The sequence below is a fragment of the Heteronotia binoei genome, chromosome 21 (assembly GCF_032191835.1).
Source record: "Heteronotia binoei isolate CCM8104 ecotype False Entrance Well chromosome 21, APGP_CSIRO_Hbin_v1, whole genome shotgun sequence".
Classification (NCBI taxonomy): Eukaryota; Metazoa; Chordata; class Lepidosauria; order Squamata; family Gekkonidae; genus Heteronotia; species Heteronotia binoei.
The window spans coordinates 95,570,727-95,591,129 of record NC_083243.1 but is presented as its reverse complement, the minus strand read 5'-3'; the positions used below and the strand labels follow the sequence as shown (position 1 = coordinate 95,591,129).

The 20,403-nt window shown below is 47.0% G+C and overlaps 1 protein-coding gene across 7 annotated transcripts in view; it reads right to left on the bottom strand.

Moving 5' to 3' along the window:
• CKAP5 (cytoskeleton associated protein 5) overlaps nucleotides 1–20,403 on the bottom strand; it is a 154,884-nt gene that overhangs the window by 40,213 nt on the left and 94,268 nt on the right. For 5 of the 7 annotated variants that reach the window (XM_060261131.1, XM_060261132.1, XM_060261129.1 and 2 more), the window contains exons 23-29: nucleotides 20,118–20,231; nucleotides 19,488–19,616; nucleotides 17,245–17,439; nucleotides 16,542–16,674; nucleotides 3,881–3,969; nucleotides 1,172–1,240; nucleotides 774–899 (exon numbers count right to left, since the gene is read on the bottom strand). In XM_060261131.1, coding sequence (XP_060117114.1) covers nucleotides 774–899; nucleotides 1,172–1,240; nucleotides 3,881–3,969; nucleotides 16,542–16,674; nucleotides 17,245–17,439; nucleotides 19,488–19,616; nucleotides 20,118–20,231 — 855 coding nt within the window. The remainder of the gene's footprint in view (nucleotides 1–773; nucleotides 900–1,171; nucleotides 1,241–3,880; nucleotides 3,970–16,541; nucleotides 16,675–17,244; nucleotides 17,440–19,487; nucleotides 19,617–20,117; nucleotides 20,232–20,403) is intronic. The other 2 variants (XM_060261134.1, XM_060261135.1) reach the window with 1 other exon arrangement.

The following is a 20,403-nucleotide window of genomic DNA, read 5'->3' as shown; positions in this document are numbered from 1 at the left end:
TAGGTGTGCATAAGCTAATTACCACCTATATTTACAGTAACTGGGAAATCTATATTTTAAAATTTAATACAAAAATAAGAGAATGAACAGTAATTAAAGTTTAAAATCCTCTACATTTTCACAAGAACATTTCTCCTCTACAATGATAAACAATTTTTTTTTGGTGGGGGGGGGTTTGCACAAAATTATGCCATAACTACTGCATGAGATCCTATGAATCAGCAGTATAAGGCAGCCACAGAATCTGATCCTGTCCCCCGACCTCTCTATTCCACCAACAGCTACCAATGCACATCAAAACTGTCATGCCAGAGGTTAGAGGAGCTGCATGAATGAAGAGTCATGCAGTATGGGAGACTGAACAAAGGCCTACCTGTTCTGTCATTTATGTCTGGCATTAGAACCCCAGTCTATGGTGGAACAATTCTGCTCACTTTTTCCTCGTCAGTGCAGCTGCCCATGTTATGACACTTCTTATCAACAACAATCCCCTCTCCCACTAGTCAAAAGCAAACTTTTCAAACCTCACAGGTGACTGCTTGGGAAGGCAGGAAAGGTCTACTTTACCATCACCTTTCACTGAAGCTGCATTGGAGCCAGTCCACTGTTGACAAAGCATGCATTCTTCTGTTTTGCCACAAAAGATCTTTAGGGATATCTCTGAGATTCTCACAAACCAAGTAGTAGTATATCATAATTAACCTGAACGTAAACTAATAATGTTTCTCCTCCATCACAGTCCCAGACAGCAAAAAGTAGCTAATTTCCTTCACCTTTAATCCTTTTTCATCTTTCATCCTTTGCTCTTTCCCACCTGGGACTATAACAAAAACTGGACCAGAACGATCATCATCTTCCTTTAAGTTGGACTTGCTTGGTACCTTCTTCCCTTGTATTCCCTAATAAAACAAAACAGAGCACATTCTTTCAAAAACAGGTTCAAATCTTTTAGCACTTGTAATTTTTACTAAAGAATAAATCACTGTCCCACTATCATGCAAGGAATGATCATGACTCATCTAGGAGTGATGTTAGAATGTGCACTGGAAGAATCAGGTGTATGTCTTAGTACTGTGAAAAGGGAACCCACAGCGCACATTAGGTTTTTACAACACCAAGATCCGCCACTGGATAAATGTGTTAGCCATTATAAATGGTACCTGTTCATTACCTGTTTGACAGGCTTGATCTTTGTTAGACTGCTATTGCCTTTGGTGAGGCTCGTATTAATATCTGAATGCTGAAACAAGTTACAAAATGCTCAGTGATTAATAGCTACCTTTAATCACACTATTCAATCTAGAAACTTCAAGCTTATTGCGTATGCTGTAACATTATTTTTCAGTAACTGCTTCTGAGGAGATCAGCATAGATTAAAGGACAATATGAGCTTTTCCTGAGATATATAAACATGGTACCATACATTACGGTAACTTTGGTAGTGAATTTGTGAGTGGTCTCTTCTTCCAATCATGTTCACTGCCTTGAAGCAGAAGATCAGGATACTGGATTTGCTATGTCTATTCCTTCTACTGGGATATGTCTAGATCATCTCTGACTGATGGCTCAATCAAGGATGCCCTTCCAAGTGAGAATGGAACCTCTTAAGAGGAATGGAGCTCGCTGAACTCCTTATTGTGGCTGTTTTTGAAAGGACAAGTTTTGAAATCCAACAGTTAGCTCACGTTCAAAACCTTTTATTCACCAATGACCAATTTTCTTGGGGATGCTGCTTACTTTTCTATGGACTTCAAGTTCCACAAGAGCCTCAAGGTCACTAGAGACCAATGTAACAATAAATTCTTTAACACCTTTTCTCTGATTTAAAACTAAGGTCTTCTCAGCATCAGGAAGGTCTATGTGATTTTGAAACAGGTTTGATGCTGCTGTTCTTTCAAAACCTTTCACTGGGAGACAATGAAGTCCTCAGTTCCAGTTTACATCCACAATACACCAAGAGAGATATTATGAGAGCAAGATGCCATGTTTGGCTTCAACATCACCCACAACTTACTGCAAATTAGAATCTTTGGGAAAAAAATAACACCCTTCACTCAGTCTATATTACAACTTTTAGCAGCATGTCCTACTTGCTTTTAACCTCCCAAGTTCAGAGTCAAGTGGCTGAATCCCCTAAAAGTCCCCATTAACTGAACACAAATGGACATACCGCAAAATAGGGAAATCACAATTACTCTTTTTTTTTAAAATGCAATGATTTTATATTAAAATATTACAGCTTTGAAAGATGTATTAGCAGCTTTTTCTTTTATTATTAGAGATGACCAAGACCTAGAAAGCAGTGGTGCGTTTACAGGTCCTTAGTGGAGTAAGTATGGCATCACCCTATTCATCAAAAGGAAAACTTTTTACATGAAACTGCTCAAGCTTTGGTTTTTAGATTCTACTGAGGACCAATGCAGTCTACTTTGGAGGATGTTAACTAGTCTTTAACAAGTGAGAACCTGCAAGGACTTGCTGGAAGCATCTCATTTTTTTTTCAACCACTATTTCCTTTTCCCCTTTCCAGCAAGATCCACAACCTCTCCTCTTTTCCTACTTCCTTCTTAACTTGCCATCCAACAGCCAACGTACATTTATTTGTCCTTCTGCATTTACACAGTAGTCTTTGCCTAGGAAAACTATAGTCTAGTTCTGTGGGGGTGGCACTGGGTCACCCAGATAGTCTCCACAGCAAGATGGGAATTTGAACCGGTCTCCCAGACACTACGCTGAAGCTGTAACTGCTGCCCCAGCTTTCACTGGGTGGCTGTTACTGAACAGTAGCAAGCAGCCAGGCCTAGCTTAGTCATGCAAGTCAAGTGATATCAAATCATTCAGAGGCTGATGCCAGGCCTAAGGTTGTCAAACTTCCAGGGTTATAGCAGAACATTGGCCCATCAAGGTCATACTTTCTACTTAGACTGGCAGCAACTCTCCAAGATCTCAGACAGAGGTCTTTCATATCACCTACTGCCTGGTCCTTTGAACTGGAGATGCCTGGTACCTTCTGCATGCCAAACAGATGCTCTACCGCTGAACCACAGCCCCTCCCCCACTAGATCATCGGAGGGTTCAGTATAACAGGAGGCTTGATAATTGTCTGCTTGAAAACTTTCAGAGTAACATCTTTTAAGTGGGTGGCTATGTCAGGTATGATGTGGTTCAAAGAGTTATAACAGAAATTCCAACACCCTTGAGGGAGTTCAAGGCAATCATCAGAAACGTCCTCTAAGCTACATAGAAAGAAGACGACTTGGAAAAGGTACAAAAAGTTTTGATCTCTTCAGAAGAATATAATAATGCCATTTCCTCTAGAAACTATGGGTTTCATCAATGGAATCCCCAACCCATGGAGACAGCAGAGATGCTGCTCTATTACTTCAAATTAGAATTTAAAATACTCCTCAAGGGGGGGGGGGGAAGGTCCTTCTATCCATATGGATCATGGCAATGATCAAATTTCCCACTTTTATTAGCTTCCATTCTACCACCACACAGAGCTAAGGCAGGATGTTTTGTGAACACTACAGTGTCTGCAATTAGCAGGACATGACTTTTGCTAACAGGACGTCATGCCCTGCAATACAATACAATCCACAGTTGAGAATTAAAGCCCTTCCCATACTATACAAAAGGTCTCTACCTTGGATAAAGTAAACTCTTATCTGAGTTCAAACTGCAATGAACAGTTCCACAGGTCACAATGATGTCAATGCTGTAGTGTACAGTGTGTTACCATTTATTCCACTGTTTGCTAATAGTAATAGAATTCATCCCATTGACACGTAAAATGAAGATAAACGACGATGGATGGGTTACATAGTTATGATACAACTACCCAGCATACCATTTCCATTGTGCTAAAGACAAGTTATACCTTGGTTTTAGCAGCAGTTCCTCCTGCTTTGGCCTTTCTGAGATCAGGCTTGGTATCCACAGAACTGGCCATAAAATCTTCACCAGAACCTTAGGAGCAAGAGATGCAGTGCAGTAAGACCAGGATAAAACCAACAGACAACTAATCTGACAAACCCAAGCAAACTTCAGGCTTCTGCTTCTCCAGCAGCTTGCCCTACACCAAACTACATGTTACTTGCAAAACTGAAGTGACCTCCAAAAAGCAGGAGTGACATGGCAAGGAGGTCTGCTTTTAAAGGGAAAAAAACAAACAGTGCCACTAGGCAATGTTGAAGCTCTCAGCCATGCCTGAAGTAGCCCTTTGGTCTTGTCAAAAGCCAAACAAGCAGGTAAACACAATACAGTTCAATAATACACTGCAGATCTGAAGCATCAAAAGTTTTATTTAACAGGCACATCAAAAAGCCAGCCAATGATGTATTTAAAACAGAAGAAGTGTTTGGAACATCCTCTCACAATCTTTTTTTATCTGGATTGAAAGTAAAAATGCATTATTCTAGTGACACATTCAAAAGCACTACTAGGAATTAAGATGGGATATTCCCATTCAAGAGCTTAGTCAACCCTCTTAAAACCAATCAGCCTGCAGAAACAGTGACCATATATTATGGGGATACCACTGAGGCATGGCATAAACAGGTTTCCTACCTGTAACTGATAATCTTCAAGTGGTCATCTGTGCATTCACTCTCATGGGATGAAGCGCCAGCGCCGATCCCCGATCAGTAACTCCAAAGCCTGGGATTTTTCGCTGCCCAACCCCGGTAGGCATGCACGACAGCCCCAGTGCGCATGCCCACCCGGTGGGCGCGAATATCCCACCAGTTCCTTCCCGCCACCACCTATCAATAGTACCATGACCAGCAGCAGAGGGAAAGGAGGGGGGGTAATGTGAATGCACAGATGACCACTCGAAGATCATCAGTTACAGGTAGGAAACCTGTTTATCTTCTTCATGGTCTCTGTGCTTTACACTCATGGAAGATTAGCAAGCTAGGCTTACCTGGAGGAGGGAGCTGGCGGTTATGCAGAAGTAGCGGCTTGAAGAACCAGGGTACCCAGCTGTGCTCTGCGACGCTTCCGGACATCCAGGGCATAATGCCCCGTGAAGACATGAGGAGATGCCCAGATTACAGCCAAACATATGTCCGCCAGAGAAACACCCTTCAGAAACGCTGTGGCCGTAGCCATAGCCCTAGTGGAATGCGCACGGAGCGGCCTCAGCATGGGACGCTTCGCCAACAGGTAACAAAGTTTAATGGCTTCTGTGATCCACTTAGAAAGTCTCTGTGAAGAGATCTTGAGACCCAACCTAGGTGTCACATAGGAGACAAATAGATTGGGATCCTTCCTGAATGGCTGGTGTGATGCACAAAAAACAACAACGCCCTCTTAACATCCAAGGCGTGCAGACATCTCTCTTCCACCGAAGGAGAAGAGTAAAAAGTAGGCAAAAAGACTTCCAAATTAAGGTGGAAACTAGACACCACCTTAGGGAGGAACGAGATGTTCGGGGCCAAGGACACCCCATGGTCCAGAAAAAAAAAATGTATGGAGCATCACATTGCAGAGCCACAAACTCACCTGCCCTCCTGGCTATAGTGACAGCCACTAAGAAGGCAGTCTTCCAGGCTAGAAGATGCAACGGGCAAGTAGCCAAGGGTTCAAAAGGCTGCCTCGAGAGCCAGTCCAGGTTGCGCGTCAGATCCCAAGCAGGAGGAGGAACCTTAGAAGGCAGGTGAAGCCGCAGAAGACCCTTCAAAAAACGTTTTGCATGCTGGTGGGTAAAAACCGAAGCGCCATCCACAGGGTCGTGATAAGCCGAGATGGCAGCCAGATATATGATTAAGAATGATTAAGTCCAGCATCAACAAGAGAAAGTAAAAATTCAAACACAAGCACAAGACCAGCAGAATGTGCACTGATACCCTTGTTCTGCCAAAAGGACAGGAACTTAGACCACTTTCCTGCATAGGAGTGGCGAGTTGACAGCTTTCTACTGTTCAACATGACATGTTGCACTCTGTCAGAGAATTCTAGAAGCTGACCCTCCAAGCCATCAATTTGAGGTGAGGGATGTCGTGGTGAAACAGGCGGCCGCCTTGAGCCAAAAGGAGATCTGGTTCCGATGGAAACTTGTGGTGACACCCCACTGACATGGCTAGAAGGACAGGAAACCAAGTCTGCCAAGGCCACCATAGAGCAACTAGGATACACTCCGGACGTTCCTGGGTCAATTTGTGAAGCACTCTGGTGAGAAGAGGCAAGGGTGGAAACAGGTAGAGAAACTTGTCCTCCCACGGAAGCAGAAGACCGTCCCCTAGGAATCTTGGGTCCGTCCCTCCCCTGGAGCAGAACTGTTCACATTTCCGATTGTTTGCCGTGGCAAACATGTCTATTCTGGGATGACCCCACTCCCGAAACAGAGATTTGAGGTATCTCCAGTTCAGCTCCCATTCGTGATGGGAGACCTCTCCCCTACTCAGGGAGTCCGCTTGAACATTGAGCTCCCCAGGTAGGTGGGTGGTTACAATGGAAGTCTGAGAAGCTATGCAGGTCTCCTAAAGCTGCATTGCCAACGCACACAGCCTTCTGGACACAGTCCTCCCTTGGTGATTTACATAACTGACAGCTGTCGTGTTGTCCGACAGCACAGCTACAGTCTGGCCGCTGATTGGGGTAGAAATGACCTCAAGGTCAGATGAACTGCCATGAGCTCTAAAAAACTGATATGATGGTGAGCCATCGACGGGGGCCATCGGCTGCCTATGCAGAGATCTCCGAGGTGCGCTCCCCATCCTCACAATGAGGCATCCGTTGTTACCATGAACAAGGGGAGAGAGGGATGAAACAGAGCTCCTCCACAAAAATTGGACTTCATCCTCCACCAATCCAGAGATTGAAGCACCAGCAAAGGAACTTGTAGAATCTTGGATGGGAGATCTCTCACTGGATTGTAATTCCTGATGAACCAGAGCTGGAGGACTTGCATCCTCAGCCTCGCAAAGCACAGAACATTGGTAGTAGCCGCCATGAGGCCCAAGAGACATTAGATCTGCAGAACAGAAGCACATCTCACCACCTGAAGGAGTTGAACCAGGGAGATGATATCCAACGCCCAGGAATCTGGAAGAAACGCCAGATGCTGGGTGGTGTCCAAAATCGCTCCGATAAACTGAACTCTTTGTGCTGGGACCAGGTGAGATTTCTTCTCGTTCACCAGAAGTCCTAGTGCACTCAAGAGGCTGAGTACCACCTGCAGATGCGCTCTGAGAGAAGCTTCAGACACAGCAACCAACCAATCGTCTATATAGGGAAAAAGGATGATACCCTGGAGCCGAAGGTAAGCCACCACAACAACCATGGTCTTTGTGAAGACCCTGGGGGCCGTGGAGAGCCCGAAAGGGAGCACCTGATATTGAAAATGGTGCGTCCCAATGGCAAACCGAAGAAACCTGTGACTGGGGAGGATGCTGATGTGGAAGTAGGCATCCTTCAAGTCTAGGGTAGCCATCCAATCTCCCTTGTTGATGAGTGGGAGGATGCTTTGTAGAGTCAGCATTCTGAACTTCTGATAAGCGATGAATTCGTTCAGGCCCTTCAGATCCATGATCGGACGAAGTCCACCGTCCCGCTTGGGAACCATGAAGTACCTGGAGTAGAACCCCTGGCCCTTGAGATGATCGGTAATGGGTTCTATTGCCCGCTTGCTGAGCAGATTTTGAACTTCATCCTGCAAAACTGCTGTAGGGTGTGTGATCACCAATCTGGGATATGAAGGAGGCTGAACAAATTCTATCGCATAACCCTCCTGTATGATGGACAAGACCCACTTGTCGGTGGTAATCTGCCACCACGCTTGCAAGAAACTGTGGAGGCGGGTGGGCCCAGAGGAGGGGAGAGAAGGGGGGATGCCAAAGTCAAAGTCCCTGCTTGGGATTCCTGCCAGCCTTAGACTTTCCCATATGAGAGGAAAAAGAAAACTTGGTTTTCCCTCTTGCAATGAAGGAACTCTTAGCCTCATACTGTCCCATACGCGACTTCCACGAATCCTCAGGGGATTTGGTGTGGTAGGGCTTCTTAGGCCATTGTTTGAACCATGGGCGAGACTTGCCAGGGCGAGAGGAAGATGAAGGTACTCCCAAGTTATGAGACATCTTGATACTCTTGTCCATTTCCTGTAGGACCGCGTCCGTAGTGGAGCTGAATAGACCTTCACCTTCAAAAGGAAGATCCTTGACCCAGGATCTTGTGTTTAACTGGAGAGCGGTGGATCGAAGCCAAGAGTGATGACGCAACGTAATGGCCGAGGTAAGAGTTTTAGCTGCAGTATCCCCCATATGTTTGGAAGCCTGCAGCTGTTGTTTTGCCAGGAGCATTCCCTCCCTCTGAGCCTTCTTGGCCAAAATGCGCTTATCCTCAGGCAGAGAAGCCAGGAGCGGTGAAAGCTGCTCCCATAGGGAATACTAGTATCTCACCATGCAGGCAGAATAATTAGAAATTTTAATACCCAGGGTGCCCGCGGAATAGAAGCGCATGCCAAACGTATCAATCCTCTTCCCCTCTTTATCTGGAGGTGAGGCGTGGGTCTTCTTAGCCTTAGAGGACAGCACTACTATAGAGTTGGGGCGTGGATGGTTGAAGAGGAACTCTGTGCCCTGTTCCTGGATCCTATATATGTGATCCATATGCTTGGACGAGAGAGGGGTTGAGGCAGGCTTGGACCAAGGATCTTTGATGGCTTGCAAGATGACCTTAGTAATGGGAAGTGTCCTTCTGCATGATGTCCAAAACTGTGTCGTCAATGACCAGTTGAGGCTGGACCACAGGCAAAAGACAAGGAATGCACCATCCTTTTAATGAGTTCCCCATAGGACTTCAAATCTTCCGAAGGAGAGATAAACAGGTTTCCTACCTGTAACTGATGATCTTCGAGTGGTCATCTGTGCAGTCACACTGATGGGATATAGGCGCCCGCGCCGATCACGATCGGTATTCTTGAAAGCTGCGGATTTCCGCGCCCCAGGCCCAGTGCGCATAAGCCCCACCGCGCATGCCCACTGGGACCGGAGCGGACATCCCGCCAGTTCCTTCTGACCGCTGCGTAAGCCCTTCCAGATGGACCGGCAGCGGAGGGGAAGGAGGGCGGGTAGTGTGACTGCACAGATGACCACTCGAAGATCATCAGTTACAGGTAGGAAACCTGTTTATCTTCTTCGTGGTCTCTGTGCATCACACTGATGGGAGACTAGCAAGCCAAATTCGTACCTGGAGGAGGGTGCGACGGTCCATCAGCAGGGAAGCTCCTGAAGGACAGCACGACCCACTGACGAACATCTGCACCACCTAAGGTCCAGTGCATAATGTCTCACAAAGGTGTGTGGCGAGGACCAAGTGGCAGCTTCACAAATGTCTCTTAGTGGCACGCCCTTCATGAAGGCCGCAGAAGTAGCCATGGCTCTAGTTGAGTGAGCTCTAATGGGCCCGGGCAAGGGCCTCTTGTTTAGCAGATAACACAGTTTTATAGTCTCTGTAATCCACTTAGAGAGTCGCTGAGGGGAGACCCTAACGCCCTGTGAAGCTGGAGCATATGAAACAAAAAGTCTGGGGTCCTTGCGACCCGGTCCTACCCGATGTAGGTAGAACGAGAGTGCTCTCTTTACATCCAGGGCGTGAAGTCTTCGTTCCCTTTCTGTACTAGGATCGGGGAAATACACCGGTAAGTATATTTCCGAGTTCAGATGGAACGAGGAGATGACCTTCGGAAGGAAAGTGACATCTGGACGGAGCCAAACTCCCTCGGAGCTAAATCTCAGGTATGGGTCATCACAGCGTAGCGCTGCCAGTTCCCCTACTCTCCGAGCTGAGGTGATGGCGACCAGGAAGGCTGTCTTCCATGATAGTAACTGGAGAGAGCAGGTCGCCATGGGTTCAAAGGGCTTGCCCGCTAAGGCTTGTAGAACGACCAGCAGATCCCATGTGGGAGCCGGGTGTCGTGTTGATGGATAAAGCCTCATGAGGCCTCTCAAGTACCTTTTAGTGTTAGGGTGTGTGAAAACCGAGCAACCATCCAGTTGTTCATGGTTAGCGGAGATGGCTGCTAAGTATACCCTTATTGATGATACCGCTAAGCCCTTGTCCAGAAGGGAAAGCAGAAAGTCCAAAATTATTGGGAGGCCCGCTGTCTTGGGTTCCATTGCGGCCTCCGAGGCAAATTGGGCGAACCTCGACCATTTATATTCATACGACCTCCTAGTGGATGGTTTTCTACTGTTAAGGATAACATGTAGGGCTCTTGCCGATAAGTCTCTCACACCAGTCTCCATGCCGTCAGTTTCAGGTGAGGCACATCGTGGTGGATCACTTGCCCTTGATGTGACAGTAGAAGGTCTGGAGCCATTGGGAACTGATGGAAGGTCCCATGTGACAGTCTTAGAACTGGGGAGAACCATTGCTGTCTGGGCCACCAGGGGGTGATGAGGATCCCTCTGGGGCGTTCTTTGTAAATCTTGTGGACCACTCTGGTGATCAGTGGGAACGGTGGGAACAGGTACACGTGTCTGTGTGACCATGGCAGTAGCAGACCGTCCCCCAAAGACAGGGGATCTACTCCTCCTCTGCAACAGAATTCCCTGCATTTCGAACTGCTGCGGGTGGTGAAGACATCCACCTCTGGTGTGCCCCACTTCTGGAACACCGGTTGGAGAAACTCCCAATTGAGCTCCCACTCGTGGAGCGAAGCCCCCCCTCGGCTCAGATAGTCCGCATAGGCATTCAGGGTGCCTGGGAGGTGGGTGGCTATTAGAGTTGTGTCCATCTCCTGGCAGATTTCCCACACTCTCAGTGCTAGCATACATAACTTTCTTGACACCGTGCTCCCCTGTCTGTTTATGTAGGCTAGTGCAGTGGTGTTGTCCGTCAGGATCGCTACTGTCTTTCCCGCAATCAATGGACGGAAGGAGAGTATGGCGTGATGGATCGCCAATAACTCCAGAAAGTTTATATGGTACTGTAGGTGGCATTGAGGCCACCGACCTAAAACGCACAGGCCTTCTAGATGCGCTCCCCAGCCCCACAGGGACGCGTCCGACGTGATGTACAGGGTCGGGGTTTGTCTGTGGAACGGGGCTCCTATGAGGAGATTCTCTTTCTCTTGCCACCAGTTCAGGGAGGACAGGATCGGTTGTGGCACGGTTAGCCTGCGAGACGGAAGGTCCGATTGGCATCTGAATGTTTTGAGAACCCACAGTTGCAGTAGCCTCATGTGGAATCTGGCGAACGGTAAGACCGCTGTGGTGGATGCCATCAAGCCCAACAGACGTTGGATCTGTAGTGCTGTGACTGTATGATCGTGTAGGAAGGTTTGCACTAGGGAGATAATGTCCTCTGCTCTCTGAGCTGGTAGGAAAGCCTTGCAGGCTCTTGAGTCCAGGATGGCTCCTATGAACTGTACCCTCTGAGAGGGTTGGAGTGAGGATTTCTTTTCGTTGACTTGTAGTCCCAGATCCCTTAGAAGGGCCAGGGTGGTGTCTATGTGTTGTAGTAGGAGAGATCTCGATTCTGCTACCAGAAGCCAATCGTCTATATATGGGAACACTGTGATTCCCTGAAGACGTAGATGAGCTGCTACTACCACCATGGTTTTTGTAAAGACTCTCGGAGCCGTGGAGAGGCCAAATGGTAGTGCTCTGTACTGGTAGTGAGACCTTCCGATGGTGAACCTGAGGAACTTCCGGTATGCAGGGTGTATGGTGATATGAAAATAGGCATCCTGCAGGTCCAACGTGGCCATCCAGTCTCCTCGGTTGAGGAGGGGGAGGATGTTCGGAACTTTTGGTGTGGAATGAAGAGGTTTAAGCCCCGTAGGTCAATGATGGGGCGGAGACCTCCGTTTCTCTTGGGAATTGTGAAATAATGGGAGTAGAATCCTTGTCCCTCCAGGTTTGTTGGAACCGGTTCTATTGCATTTTTTTGGAGGAGTAAGTGCACCTCCTCTTGGAGTGTGGGAGATGTTGCAGTGTGGACGACTGTGGGAACCATAGGGCTCTGTTGGAACTCTATCTGATAACCCAGCCGGATTATTGATAGAACCCATTTGTCTGTGGTGATTTTGGCCCATGCCTGGAAATGGTAAAAAAGCCTGGTGTGGTCCGAAAAAGAAGGGGGGGGGGGAGAGGAGCAGGGGGGAAGGCAGTCAAAGTCCCTGCTTAGGTTGCCTGTTTCCCTTCTGTCTGGAAGATTGGGAAGAGGCAGGGGAGTATTTTGATTTGGAGTTATATGGAGGTTTGGAGAACGATGTTGTACTCCTTGGCTTCCAGTGCTGCTCAGTGGTTTGTTTGGTAAACGGCTTCTTATTCCAAGGTTTGTTCCAGGGCCTCCTGCTCTGGGATCTGGAGGAGACGGGTACTCCTAAATTTCGAGATGTTCGGATACTCTTATCCATTTCCTGTAACACCGAGTCCGTGTTGGAACTAAACAAGCCATTACCATCAAATGGAAGGTCTTCAACGTATGACTGTGTATCTGGTTGTAGAGCGGTCGATCTTAACCAGGAGTGACGTCTTAATGTGATGGCCGAAGTGATTGTTTTGGCCCCTATGTCGCCTGAGTGCTTGGCTGAGTTGAGTTGTTGTTTTGCGAGAGTCATGCCTTCCTTTTGGATCTTTTTGATGGCGTTCTTAGCCTGGTCAGGAAGGCCCAGCAAGATAGGTGAGAGCTGGTCCCATAGGGAGTACTGATATCTCCCCATACAGGCTGCGTAATTCGCTACCTTGACTCCTAGGGAGCCCGCTGAATAGAAGCGTCTGCCCAAAAATGTCCAGCTTCTTTCCCTCTTTATCTGGGGGAGAAGCATGTGTCTTCCTTGCCTTAGATGATGAGGCTACTACAACTGAATTTGGTTTGGGGTGGTTAAACAAAAATTCAGCCGTGGATTCCTGGACGCGGTACATGTGGTCCAGCCTGCGCGAGGATATGGGGGTTGACGCTGGTTTGTCCCAAGATGCTTTAGCTGTACGCAACATGACCGTTGTCAATGGTAGTGCGATGGCAGTAGAGGTGTCCATTTGGACAATATCAAAGACGTTGTCTGTAACTACAGGTTGAGGTTGTACTGTCGGTAAAGACAAGGTCTGGGCCATCCGTTTTACAAGATCCCCGTAGGACTTAAGGTCCTCAGATGGGGAAATGGGCTGGTCCTCAACTACCTTGTGGGAAGGCGATGGGTCTTCCGGAGATGAGGAGATCTCATGGTTTTCTTGGGTTGAGCCTACTTCCGATCTAGGGGAACCCTCCACCGATTCGGAGTGTTCCGACATGAGTTTCGGGGTCTCTGGGGCCCTTAAGGGCTCTGGAATAGCCCGTTCTGCGCCTCGGGAGCGAGGGGAGATCTTCTGCTCACGTGGGGTTACGGTATCTGGTGGTTTCGATACCGATGCACTACACCTTGGGGGTCGATAGGATGTTCTCGACCGGCATGAAGCTTCCGAGTGCTGGTCCCATTCCAATTGTCTTGGTGGAAACCAGGGAAACATGGAGGGCATCAAGTACGATCCGTACAGGTACTGCCACTGACGCTGATCCCAGAGTATCGGTAGCTGTCTCCGGTTAGAAGATCGGTCTTTGCGCGGGGACCTCTCCTCGTCCGACTCTCGCGATCGGTGTCGATGGCGAGGGCTCTTTGATGGGTCTCCGTGTACACTCCTAGAGCGATCGCGCCTAGGGCTGGATCGATGTCGAGGGGTGGGTGAGCGTCCCCTGGACGGGCTCCGGGAGCGGTCTCGGCGAGGGGTGGCCGATCGACCTCGAACAGGGGTCCGGGATCGAAGGGTTTCTTCTACAGTGTGAATGTCGGGTGGGCTATCTTCCGTTCCCGACCGTTGAGTCAGCTCCAGATCCCGATCTGAATCTGATGATATGGCGATCTGGGTCGACATGGAAGCCAGCATCGGAGGGCTTAGTCGGCGGCGAGGCGAAGCAAAAAGCTTTAGCGGTGGTACCATCGCTGTCGACTCTGATAGCGAGGCGGGAGAGGCAGAAACTCCAGGTCGATGTTTGGACTTGTCTGCCTTCTTCTTCCTCTTCGCTTCCGGTTGTGCTCCTTTCTCCTCCCTTGGCCATTTTGCAGGAGTAGAGGAGGCCGACTAGATGCCGAGCCTGATTTCGTGGGGCGATCGGCGTTGGTGGGAGTTCTGTCGGTATCGACCGACTCTGTCGTCGGCAGCTTGTGACTCGCTGTCGGCGTTTTCTTGGGCGACAACGCACGCTCCATTAGCGCAGCTACTAGGCGGGCTGCCCGGTTCTTTTTGGTCTACCGCGAAAACTTTGCACAATGTGCGCACGTGTCCGTTCTATGGGACTCGCCCAAGCAGAGGAGGCAAAGCGCGTGTCTGTCCGGAGGGGCGATTTTGTTCCCGCACTTTGTACACCTCCTGAAAAATCCCCAACGCCTTTCCATGCGAGGGGAAAGGAAAAAACGGATGGGGGGGAAGAGGGGAAAAACGCGGGAAAGGGGAAAAAACTTCGGAGAAAAAGTATATTAGACGAGCCTTTCCGCCTTCCCTCTCGCCCAAAATAGAACAAAATTAGCCAGAGTCTTCTTCGCAACTAACAAGAAGGGTATCTACCGACCGTAGCGAATGATCGACTGATCCAAGCGGCGGTCAGAAGAGAACTGGCGGGATGTCCGCTCCGGTCCCAGGGGGCATGCACAGTGGGGCTTCTGCGCATGCGCACTGGGCCTGGGGCACGGAAATCCGCAGCTTTCAAGAATACCGATCTTGATCGGCGCGGGTGCCTATATCCCATCAGTGTGATGCACAGAGACCACGAAGAAGATTGGAAGGTTCTTGGCTATTCTGGATTCTGGGGATGATCCCTCCTGCTGGTGGCCCGACTGCTCTTCCCCGTCGTCATCGGAGGTCGATGGTGAAAAAGATACGCTCTCCACCAATGGTAAACCTGGGACGTCAATGGCAATCCTAGTCGAGGAGGTTTTCTCGACATAGGGACGACTGGAGCGTGCTGGCTTCCTGACCAACCTCGGGGTCAAAGTTGGCATCGATGACTCTTGGCGACCTGGTGGAGAGTGCACCGAGACTCTAGAGTGGTGCGAAGCCTCTGAGTGCTGATCCCAATCGGGGTTCTGAGGAGGATACCAAGGGTATGGAGAATGATAGGGATAGCCCCCAAATGGGTAAGCCCATGGTCACGGGTCCCAGTTGGGCAGAGGATGAGGACATCTAAAAGGGTCCGAAGGCTCCCCGAATCTCTCGGGCTGGATCAAAGGCATCTTTGGTGTCGAGCGGTCCCTCGGCTGCAAAACCTCTAAGTCCAATGCCGAGCTAGGATCGCCGCTCTCCTTCGAGTCTGCCGACCATTCTATAGGGTCGACCTCCCGGTCAGAGTCGGAGAGAGAGGTCTGTGGAACATCCGCCAGACCCAAGGGCTCTTTGGTCGAATCAGTGAAGCAAGGATTTTCTCTGGAGGCTCCCCTGAAACGATTGCCAGATCCTTCGGTGGCGGAGAAGGGGTCTGCCTGTCTTGGCGCCTCTTTTTCTCCTTGTGCTTTCTGGGCTCAGCAGAGCATGAGTCCTGGGCCCCTTTGGCCTTCTTGGCCGGGGTCGATGGTTCTGAATGGAATATCGAGCCCGCACGCTTCTGAGCACAGTCGGCTCCCTGGAATGCTTCGGTCATTTGGCTTGACAATGAGGCCAGAACTCATATCGATGCCAGGGTGGCCATCGAAGTGCTTGTTGACGCAGATGTCGACTTCTGCAGTGCGAGAGCCGATTTTACCAGCACTGCCGAAAGTCTCGCCGCTCGGTTTTTCCTAGTCTGCTTGGAAAATTTTGAGCAGTGATGGCAGGATTCCACCCGATGACCTTCCCCAAGGCACAGCAGACAAAGAGAATGTCCGTCCGGAGGAGAGATCTTGCTCCCACACTTAAGGCACTGCTTAAAAACCCCCCAACGCTTTTCCATAGACAGGGATGGCGGGAGAAGGGAAAAAACCCCAAAGGGGTGAAACAACTAATAGTCTCTAATTTATATATATATATATATATAAACAGGAACAATGAAATAACAAAGAAATAAACAAAGAGAAACCCGAAGAAGGAAAAAGGTATATAACTACCGTCCGGAGTGACGAAAAACAAGTCTATCCGACGCGGCAGTAAAGAAGGAACTGGCAGGATATTCATGCCCACCAGGTGGGCATGTGCACTGGGGTTGTCGCGCATGTCTACCGGGGTTGGGCAGCAAAAAATCTTGGACTTTGGAGTTACCGATCAGGGATCGGCGCTGGTGCTTCATCCCATGAGTGTAAAGCACAGAGACCACGAAGATCTGTAAATTCCTCATATCTTTTGCTTAATACTCTAGGTATGAACACTATGCTTGCAAAATCAAGACAGAAGAAATTCTTCCCTCAGCAGCACATCATGTTCAAAATAATACCTCAAATCCAGATTTTTCCTTTTATAGTTAAGCTCGCTGTAATAACCCAAGAAAGATCCTACAGTTTACCCTCAAATTCTGCATGTGGACAGTAAAACTTTATCTTTTATCTGACACTCTAAAAAGAGGTAGAGTAAAATTTAGTAGATGAAGAACATTACCTGATGCAGTCTGGTATTTGGCAGGAGCTGCTCCTACAGCTCTGGAGCATGACTTAGTAGGTGGAGCAGGTTTGGCAGGCATATTAGTTTTGGCTTTTTCAAGCATGGCCAGTACTTGATCTTTGGAGGCTGGCTAGAGAGTAAAAGAAAGAGCTTCAAGGTATCTGTGTTGATTCCACTTTAACAACTTAACTTTAACAATCTGACACATTTCATCTAGCAACTTGTGAAGGACAAGAAAAGTATTTCCAAACAATCTTGTACATATCAACAAGGGATATCCAAGGTTTGTTGTTTTTTGTTTTGCTTTTACAGCCAAGTCACATCCAACTTACAACAACTCTACAGTTTTCAAGGTAAGAAATATTCAGAAAAAGTTTGCCATTTGCTGCCTCTGTGTAGTGACCCTGGTATTCCTTGCTGGTCTGCCATCCAAATACTAACAAGGGCTGACCTGCTTAGCTTCTGAGGTCTGACAAGATCAAGCTAGCCTCACTATCCAAGACAGGCAATATCTAACTATAAGCTACATATTTATCATATTCACCCAATATAAACTTTTAAAACCTTTTCAAAATTTACTATTCTAAATTGTAAAGTTCCTCAGAATGCCTACTGAAACTTCTTACACATCATTATTGCATACATATTATCAATTGGTGACAGTCAAAGGGAGAAAATGTATTCATAGCACTTGCAATACCTTCAGTTTGCCAGTGGCCTTGGCCATCTTCTCAAACCCCAGGTGCATCATAAAAAATGGCAGAGCATCCTGTGCCTTTTTACGGACATCCCCATTTCGATCCTCCAGACAAGAGTACAGGTGAGGCACACAAAAGAATAGGTCTGAAGGGACAGTACGGAGAGTGGGCAACTTTTCAGCCAGCCAGCCTAAAAGCTGAAAGAGAGCATAACTCATGTTTAGCAAAAAGTAAACATCTAGAATATCAAAGTCAATATTAGACACAAGAAAGACTGTACAGCTACACTAACAAAACACAATAAAAAGTACCTGTATTATAGTACAGCACCTAGCAGTTTACAAACAAGGAATACAGAATTTATTAACTATAAATTTGGTATGCAAACACTCAGTAGTCCCAGTTACTAGAACTTCTATATGGGGGAGCCAAAAGTTTTTCTGTAATTTGAAGATCCTCACCTTATTTTAAATGTTTTAGATTTCATGGTTAGGGTAAAACTTCCCAGTAAAGACGTATTTTCTTTTTAGCCAAGCATTTATCAAAAGGGATCTGATCCAGAACAAAGCTATGTCATCTGTTCTAGATCTAGGAGTCAGGAAATGGTGAGGGCACCAAGGGGGGCAAACTTCTTCTGGGTGTCTTTTGCACCCCCAACATCCTCTGGCCATCTGAAGTCAGCCATGAATGATACCAACACTGGAAAAAGCAGTGATATCTCAAAGCAGTATATCTCAATTAAGGTATGTTCTTTTTCCAGGTGCTAGCTGACTGCCTGAATACTCCAGGGGAGCATCAATCAAGAATCACTGACCTTTCAAAATGCTTCACACTCATGGCCATGAGTAATGACCCAGACTTGCAAGATAATAACCATAGCTCTGAAAATCTCCTACACTATATCAGCTTCCTTGGTAAATCATTCATAAGACTACGAAGGGCCGTCATAAGACCCGTCTGAGTCATGCCAGCCAGCTATGCTAATAAAATTGTCTGCAACCAGACCATCTCCTAGTCCCCTGCTTCTCCTTCCTTATAGCCCTTACAGCAGAAAGTCTAAACTATTTCATTACAGCACTGATCCTAATCCTTGCACCAATGGTGTCTTGGATCCTCAAGTTGCACCAATTACATTGCAACCCAAATTTGACCAATGGGATGTCAGATCTGCACTTCTGGCCCAGTGCTACTGTGGATCCTAATTCTGCATCTCTTTGGCAAACATCACCTACCTCTTTCTTGGGGGTTGGTTTCTCTGGATCAGCCATGTGGAAGTAATTTAAATTAGTTATTTAGCGTAAAGTAACATAACTGAACCCTAAAATTGTACTCAAGTTAACAATGGTTTTTATTGGATCATCACACACAAATTGCTGCTGTATTGTTGTCATTGAATAACTACTGTCTCGATCTCCCTCATACTTTTTAGTATCTTGGAGTTACCTGTTGGTTATGCAACTGCACCATGCCTCTTCCATTTCTGTTTCCCTGGGAAATTTACTGCACCAGACTGAGAAATGTGTACCATTGACCCAACCAGTCTTTTTTAACTCTAAAAAAAATGATATTACTCTTCCTGTGTAGGGAACACTCTTCATGTGAAAGCCATGATAGGAAGACTGATTTGGCTAACACCAGCACTATTCAAGTTTCTGTAGGAAGTAGCTTCCAGGAATGACAGAAGAACAGAAGTGAATGGTGGAGAACAAAAAGAATGGGAGGCTTCCTGACTATACTGTTCAGCAGCCACCATCAAATAGAATAGAGAAAGGGAAGCTCAGTGCAGCTGAAAGACTGTATCTGTAGGCAGAGACATAGTAGGCCAAAAATGCATTATCCAGTAAGACATGCAGGTCACACCAGGCGCTATATGAGTGCTCACTGGGTGATATGTTGCAATGTGTGCACTAAATGTCCTCAAGTGAGATGTTACAATATATGCATAGTCCCAGAGGCGTTCTCCAGTATTGATCTTCAGTTGTCATTCAGTGTAATCATACCACACATGCCTTTATGCACTTTGCTTCTGTTTTCTTGTTTTTCTATCTCAAAATTTCCAACCAAGGAAACAGAAGCAAAGTGACTGGGAATATGTAGAAATTGAGACACAGTAGCCAGAACTATGCTTTGGGAAATTTACTCCTGTGCTCTTGAATAGCTAGTTCAAAAAGCTTTGTGACACAGGTTGCTTCTGAAACAACTACAAAAAGAAGACTTCAATTTCTTTACACAGAGTGGGATTTACCTCTTGCCGTAGGAAAGGGTTCTCTTTCTTGAGCTCTTCCGATAGGTCCTCACCTTCCAGCCACTCTTTCATGCCAGTCAGTTCTGTCCAGGCATTTATAGTAGCTAGGGAAGCTGCTCGCACATTGCTCTGTAGTGAAGGCAAGATGCACATTCTAATTTTCAGTAGGAATAAGAAAACTCAGTTAGGAATGCCTGGAATCTTTCAGTGCTCAGATTTACCATCTGGATAGTCTTGCACTGACTGCCTCAGGTGCCAACTGAATGTAGCTAAAATTCTAGGAAGTCACTGTGACCTCACTGGGAATACTTTTCATGCTCATTACAATTACATGCAGGACACTTGCACAGGGCAAGCAATGTGGTTAGATGATTATGCTGTATTGAGGCAAAAATGTTCCTTTAGAAAATTCTTTTGAGACAGCAATCATACAAAAGATTGAATACTGACTTAAACAACTGTTGAGGTTGTAGAGCTTAGACTTTGAACACAACCTTTCCCACAAACAAGCTCACTAAAAGGGTCTTCAGTGCTGCTTATAGTGTCTTATCACATGCATACATTTATGAACTGGGAACTCAGACATTACTTCTCAGTGCTGCCTTTAGAAACAGAAATATACCAACCAACCTTACTGTCTCCGAGGATTGTGATGATGGAAATGCCCAGATTTTTTACATGTTGCTTGATATTTGGTCCCATAGCAGTGGCCAGCTGCTGGAGGATGGACAATGTTTGCTGAACCTGAATGGGAAAAAAATGCACAAAAACTGACTACCTTTGCAAAGGATCTAAATTTTTAAACCAGAAAAATGGATGATCTCATCCTGCGAGTTAAAACTGCCATTTGTTACTAAAGTTACCATCTCTCAGCCTTTGTCCACTCAGAGAGCAATGTTGTAGTTCTTCTGTGTAG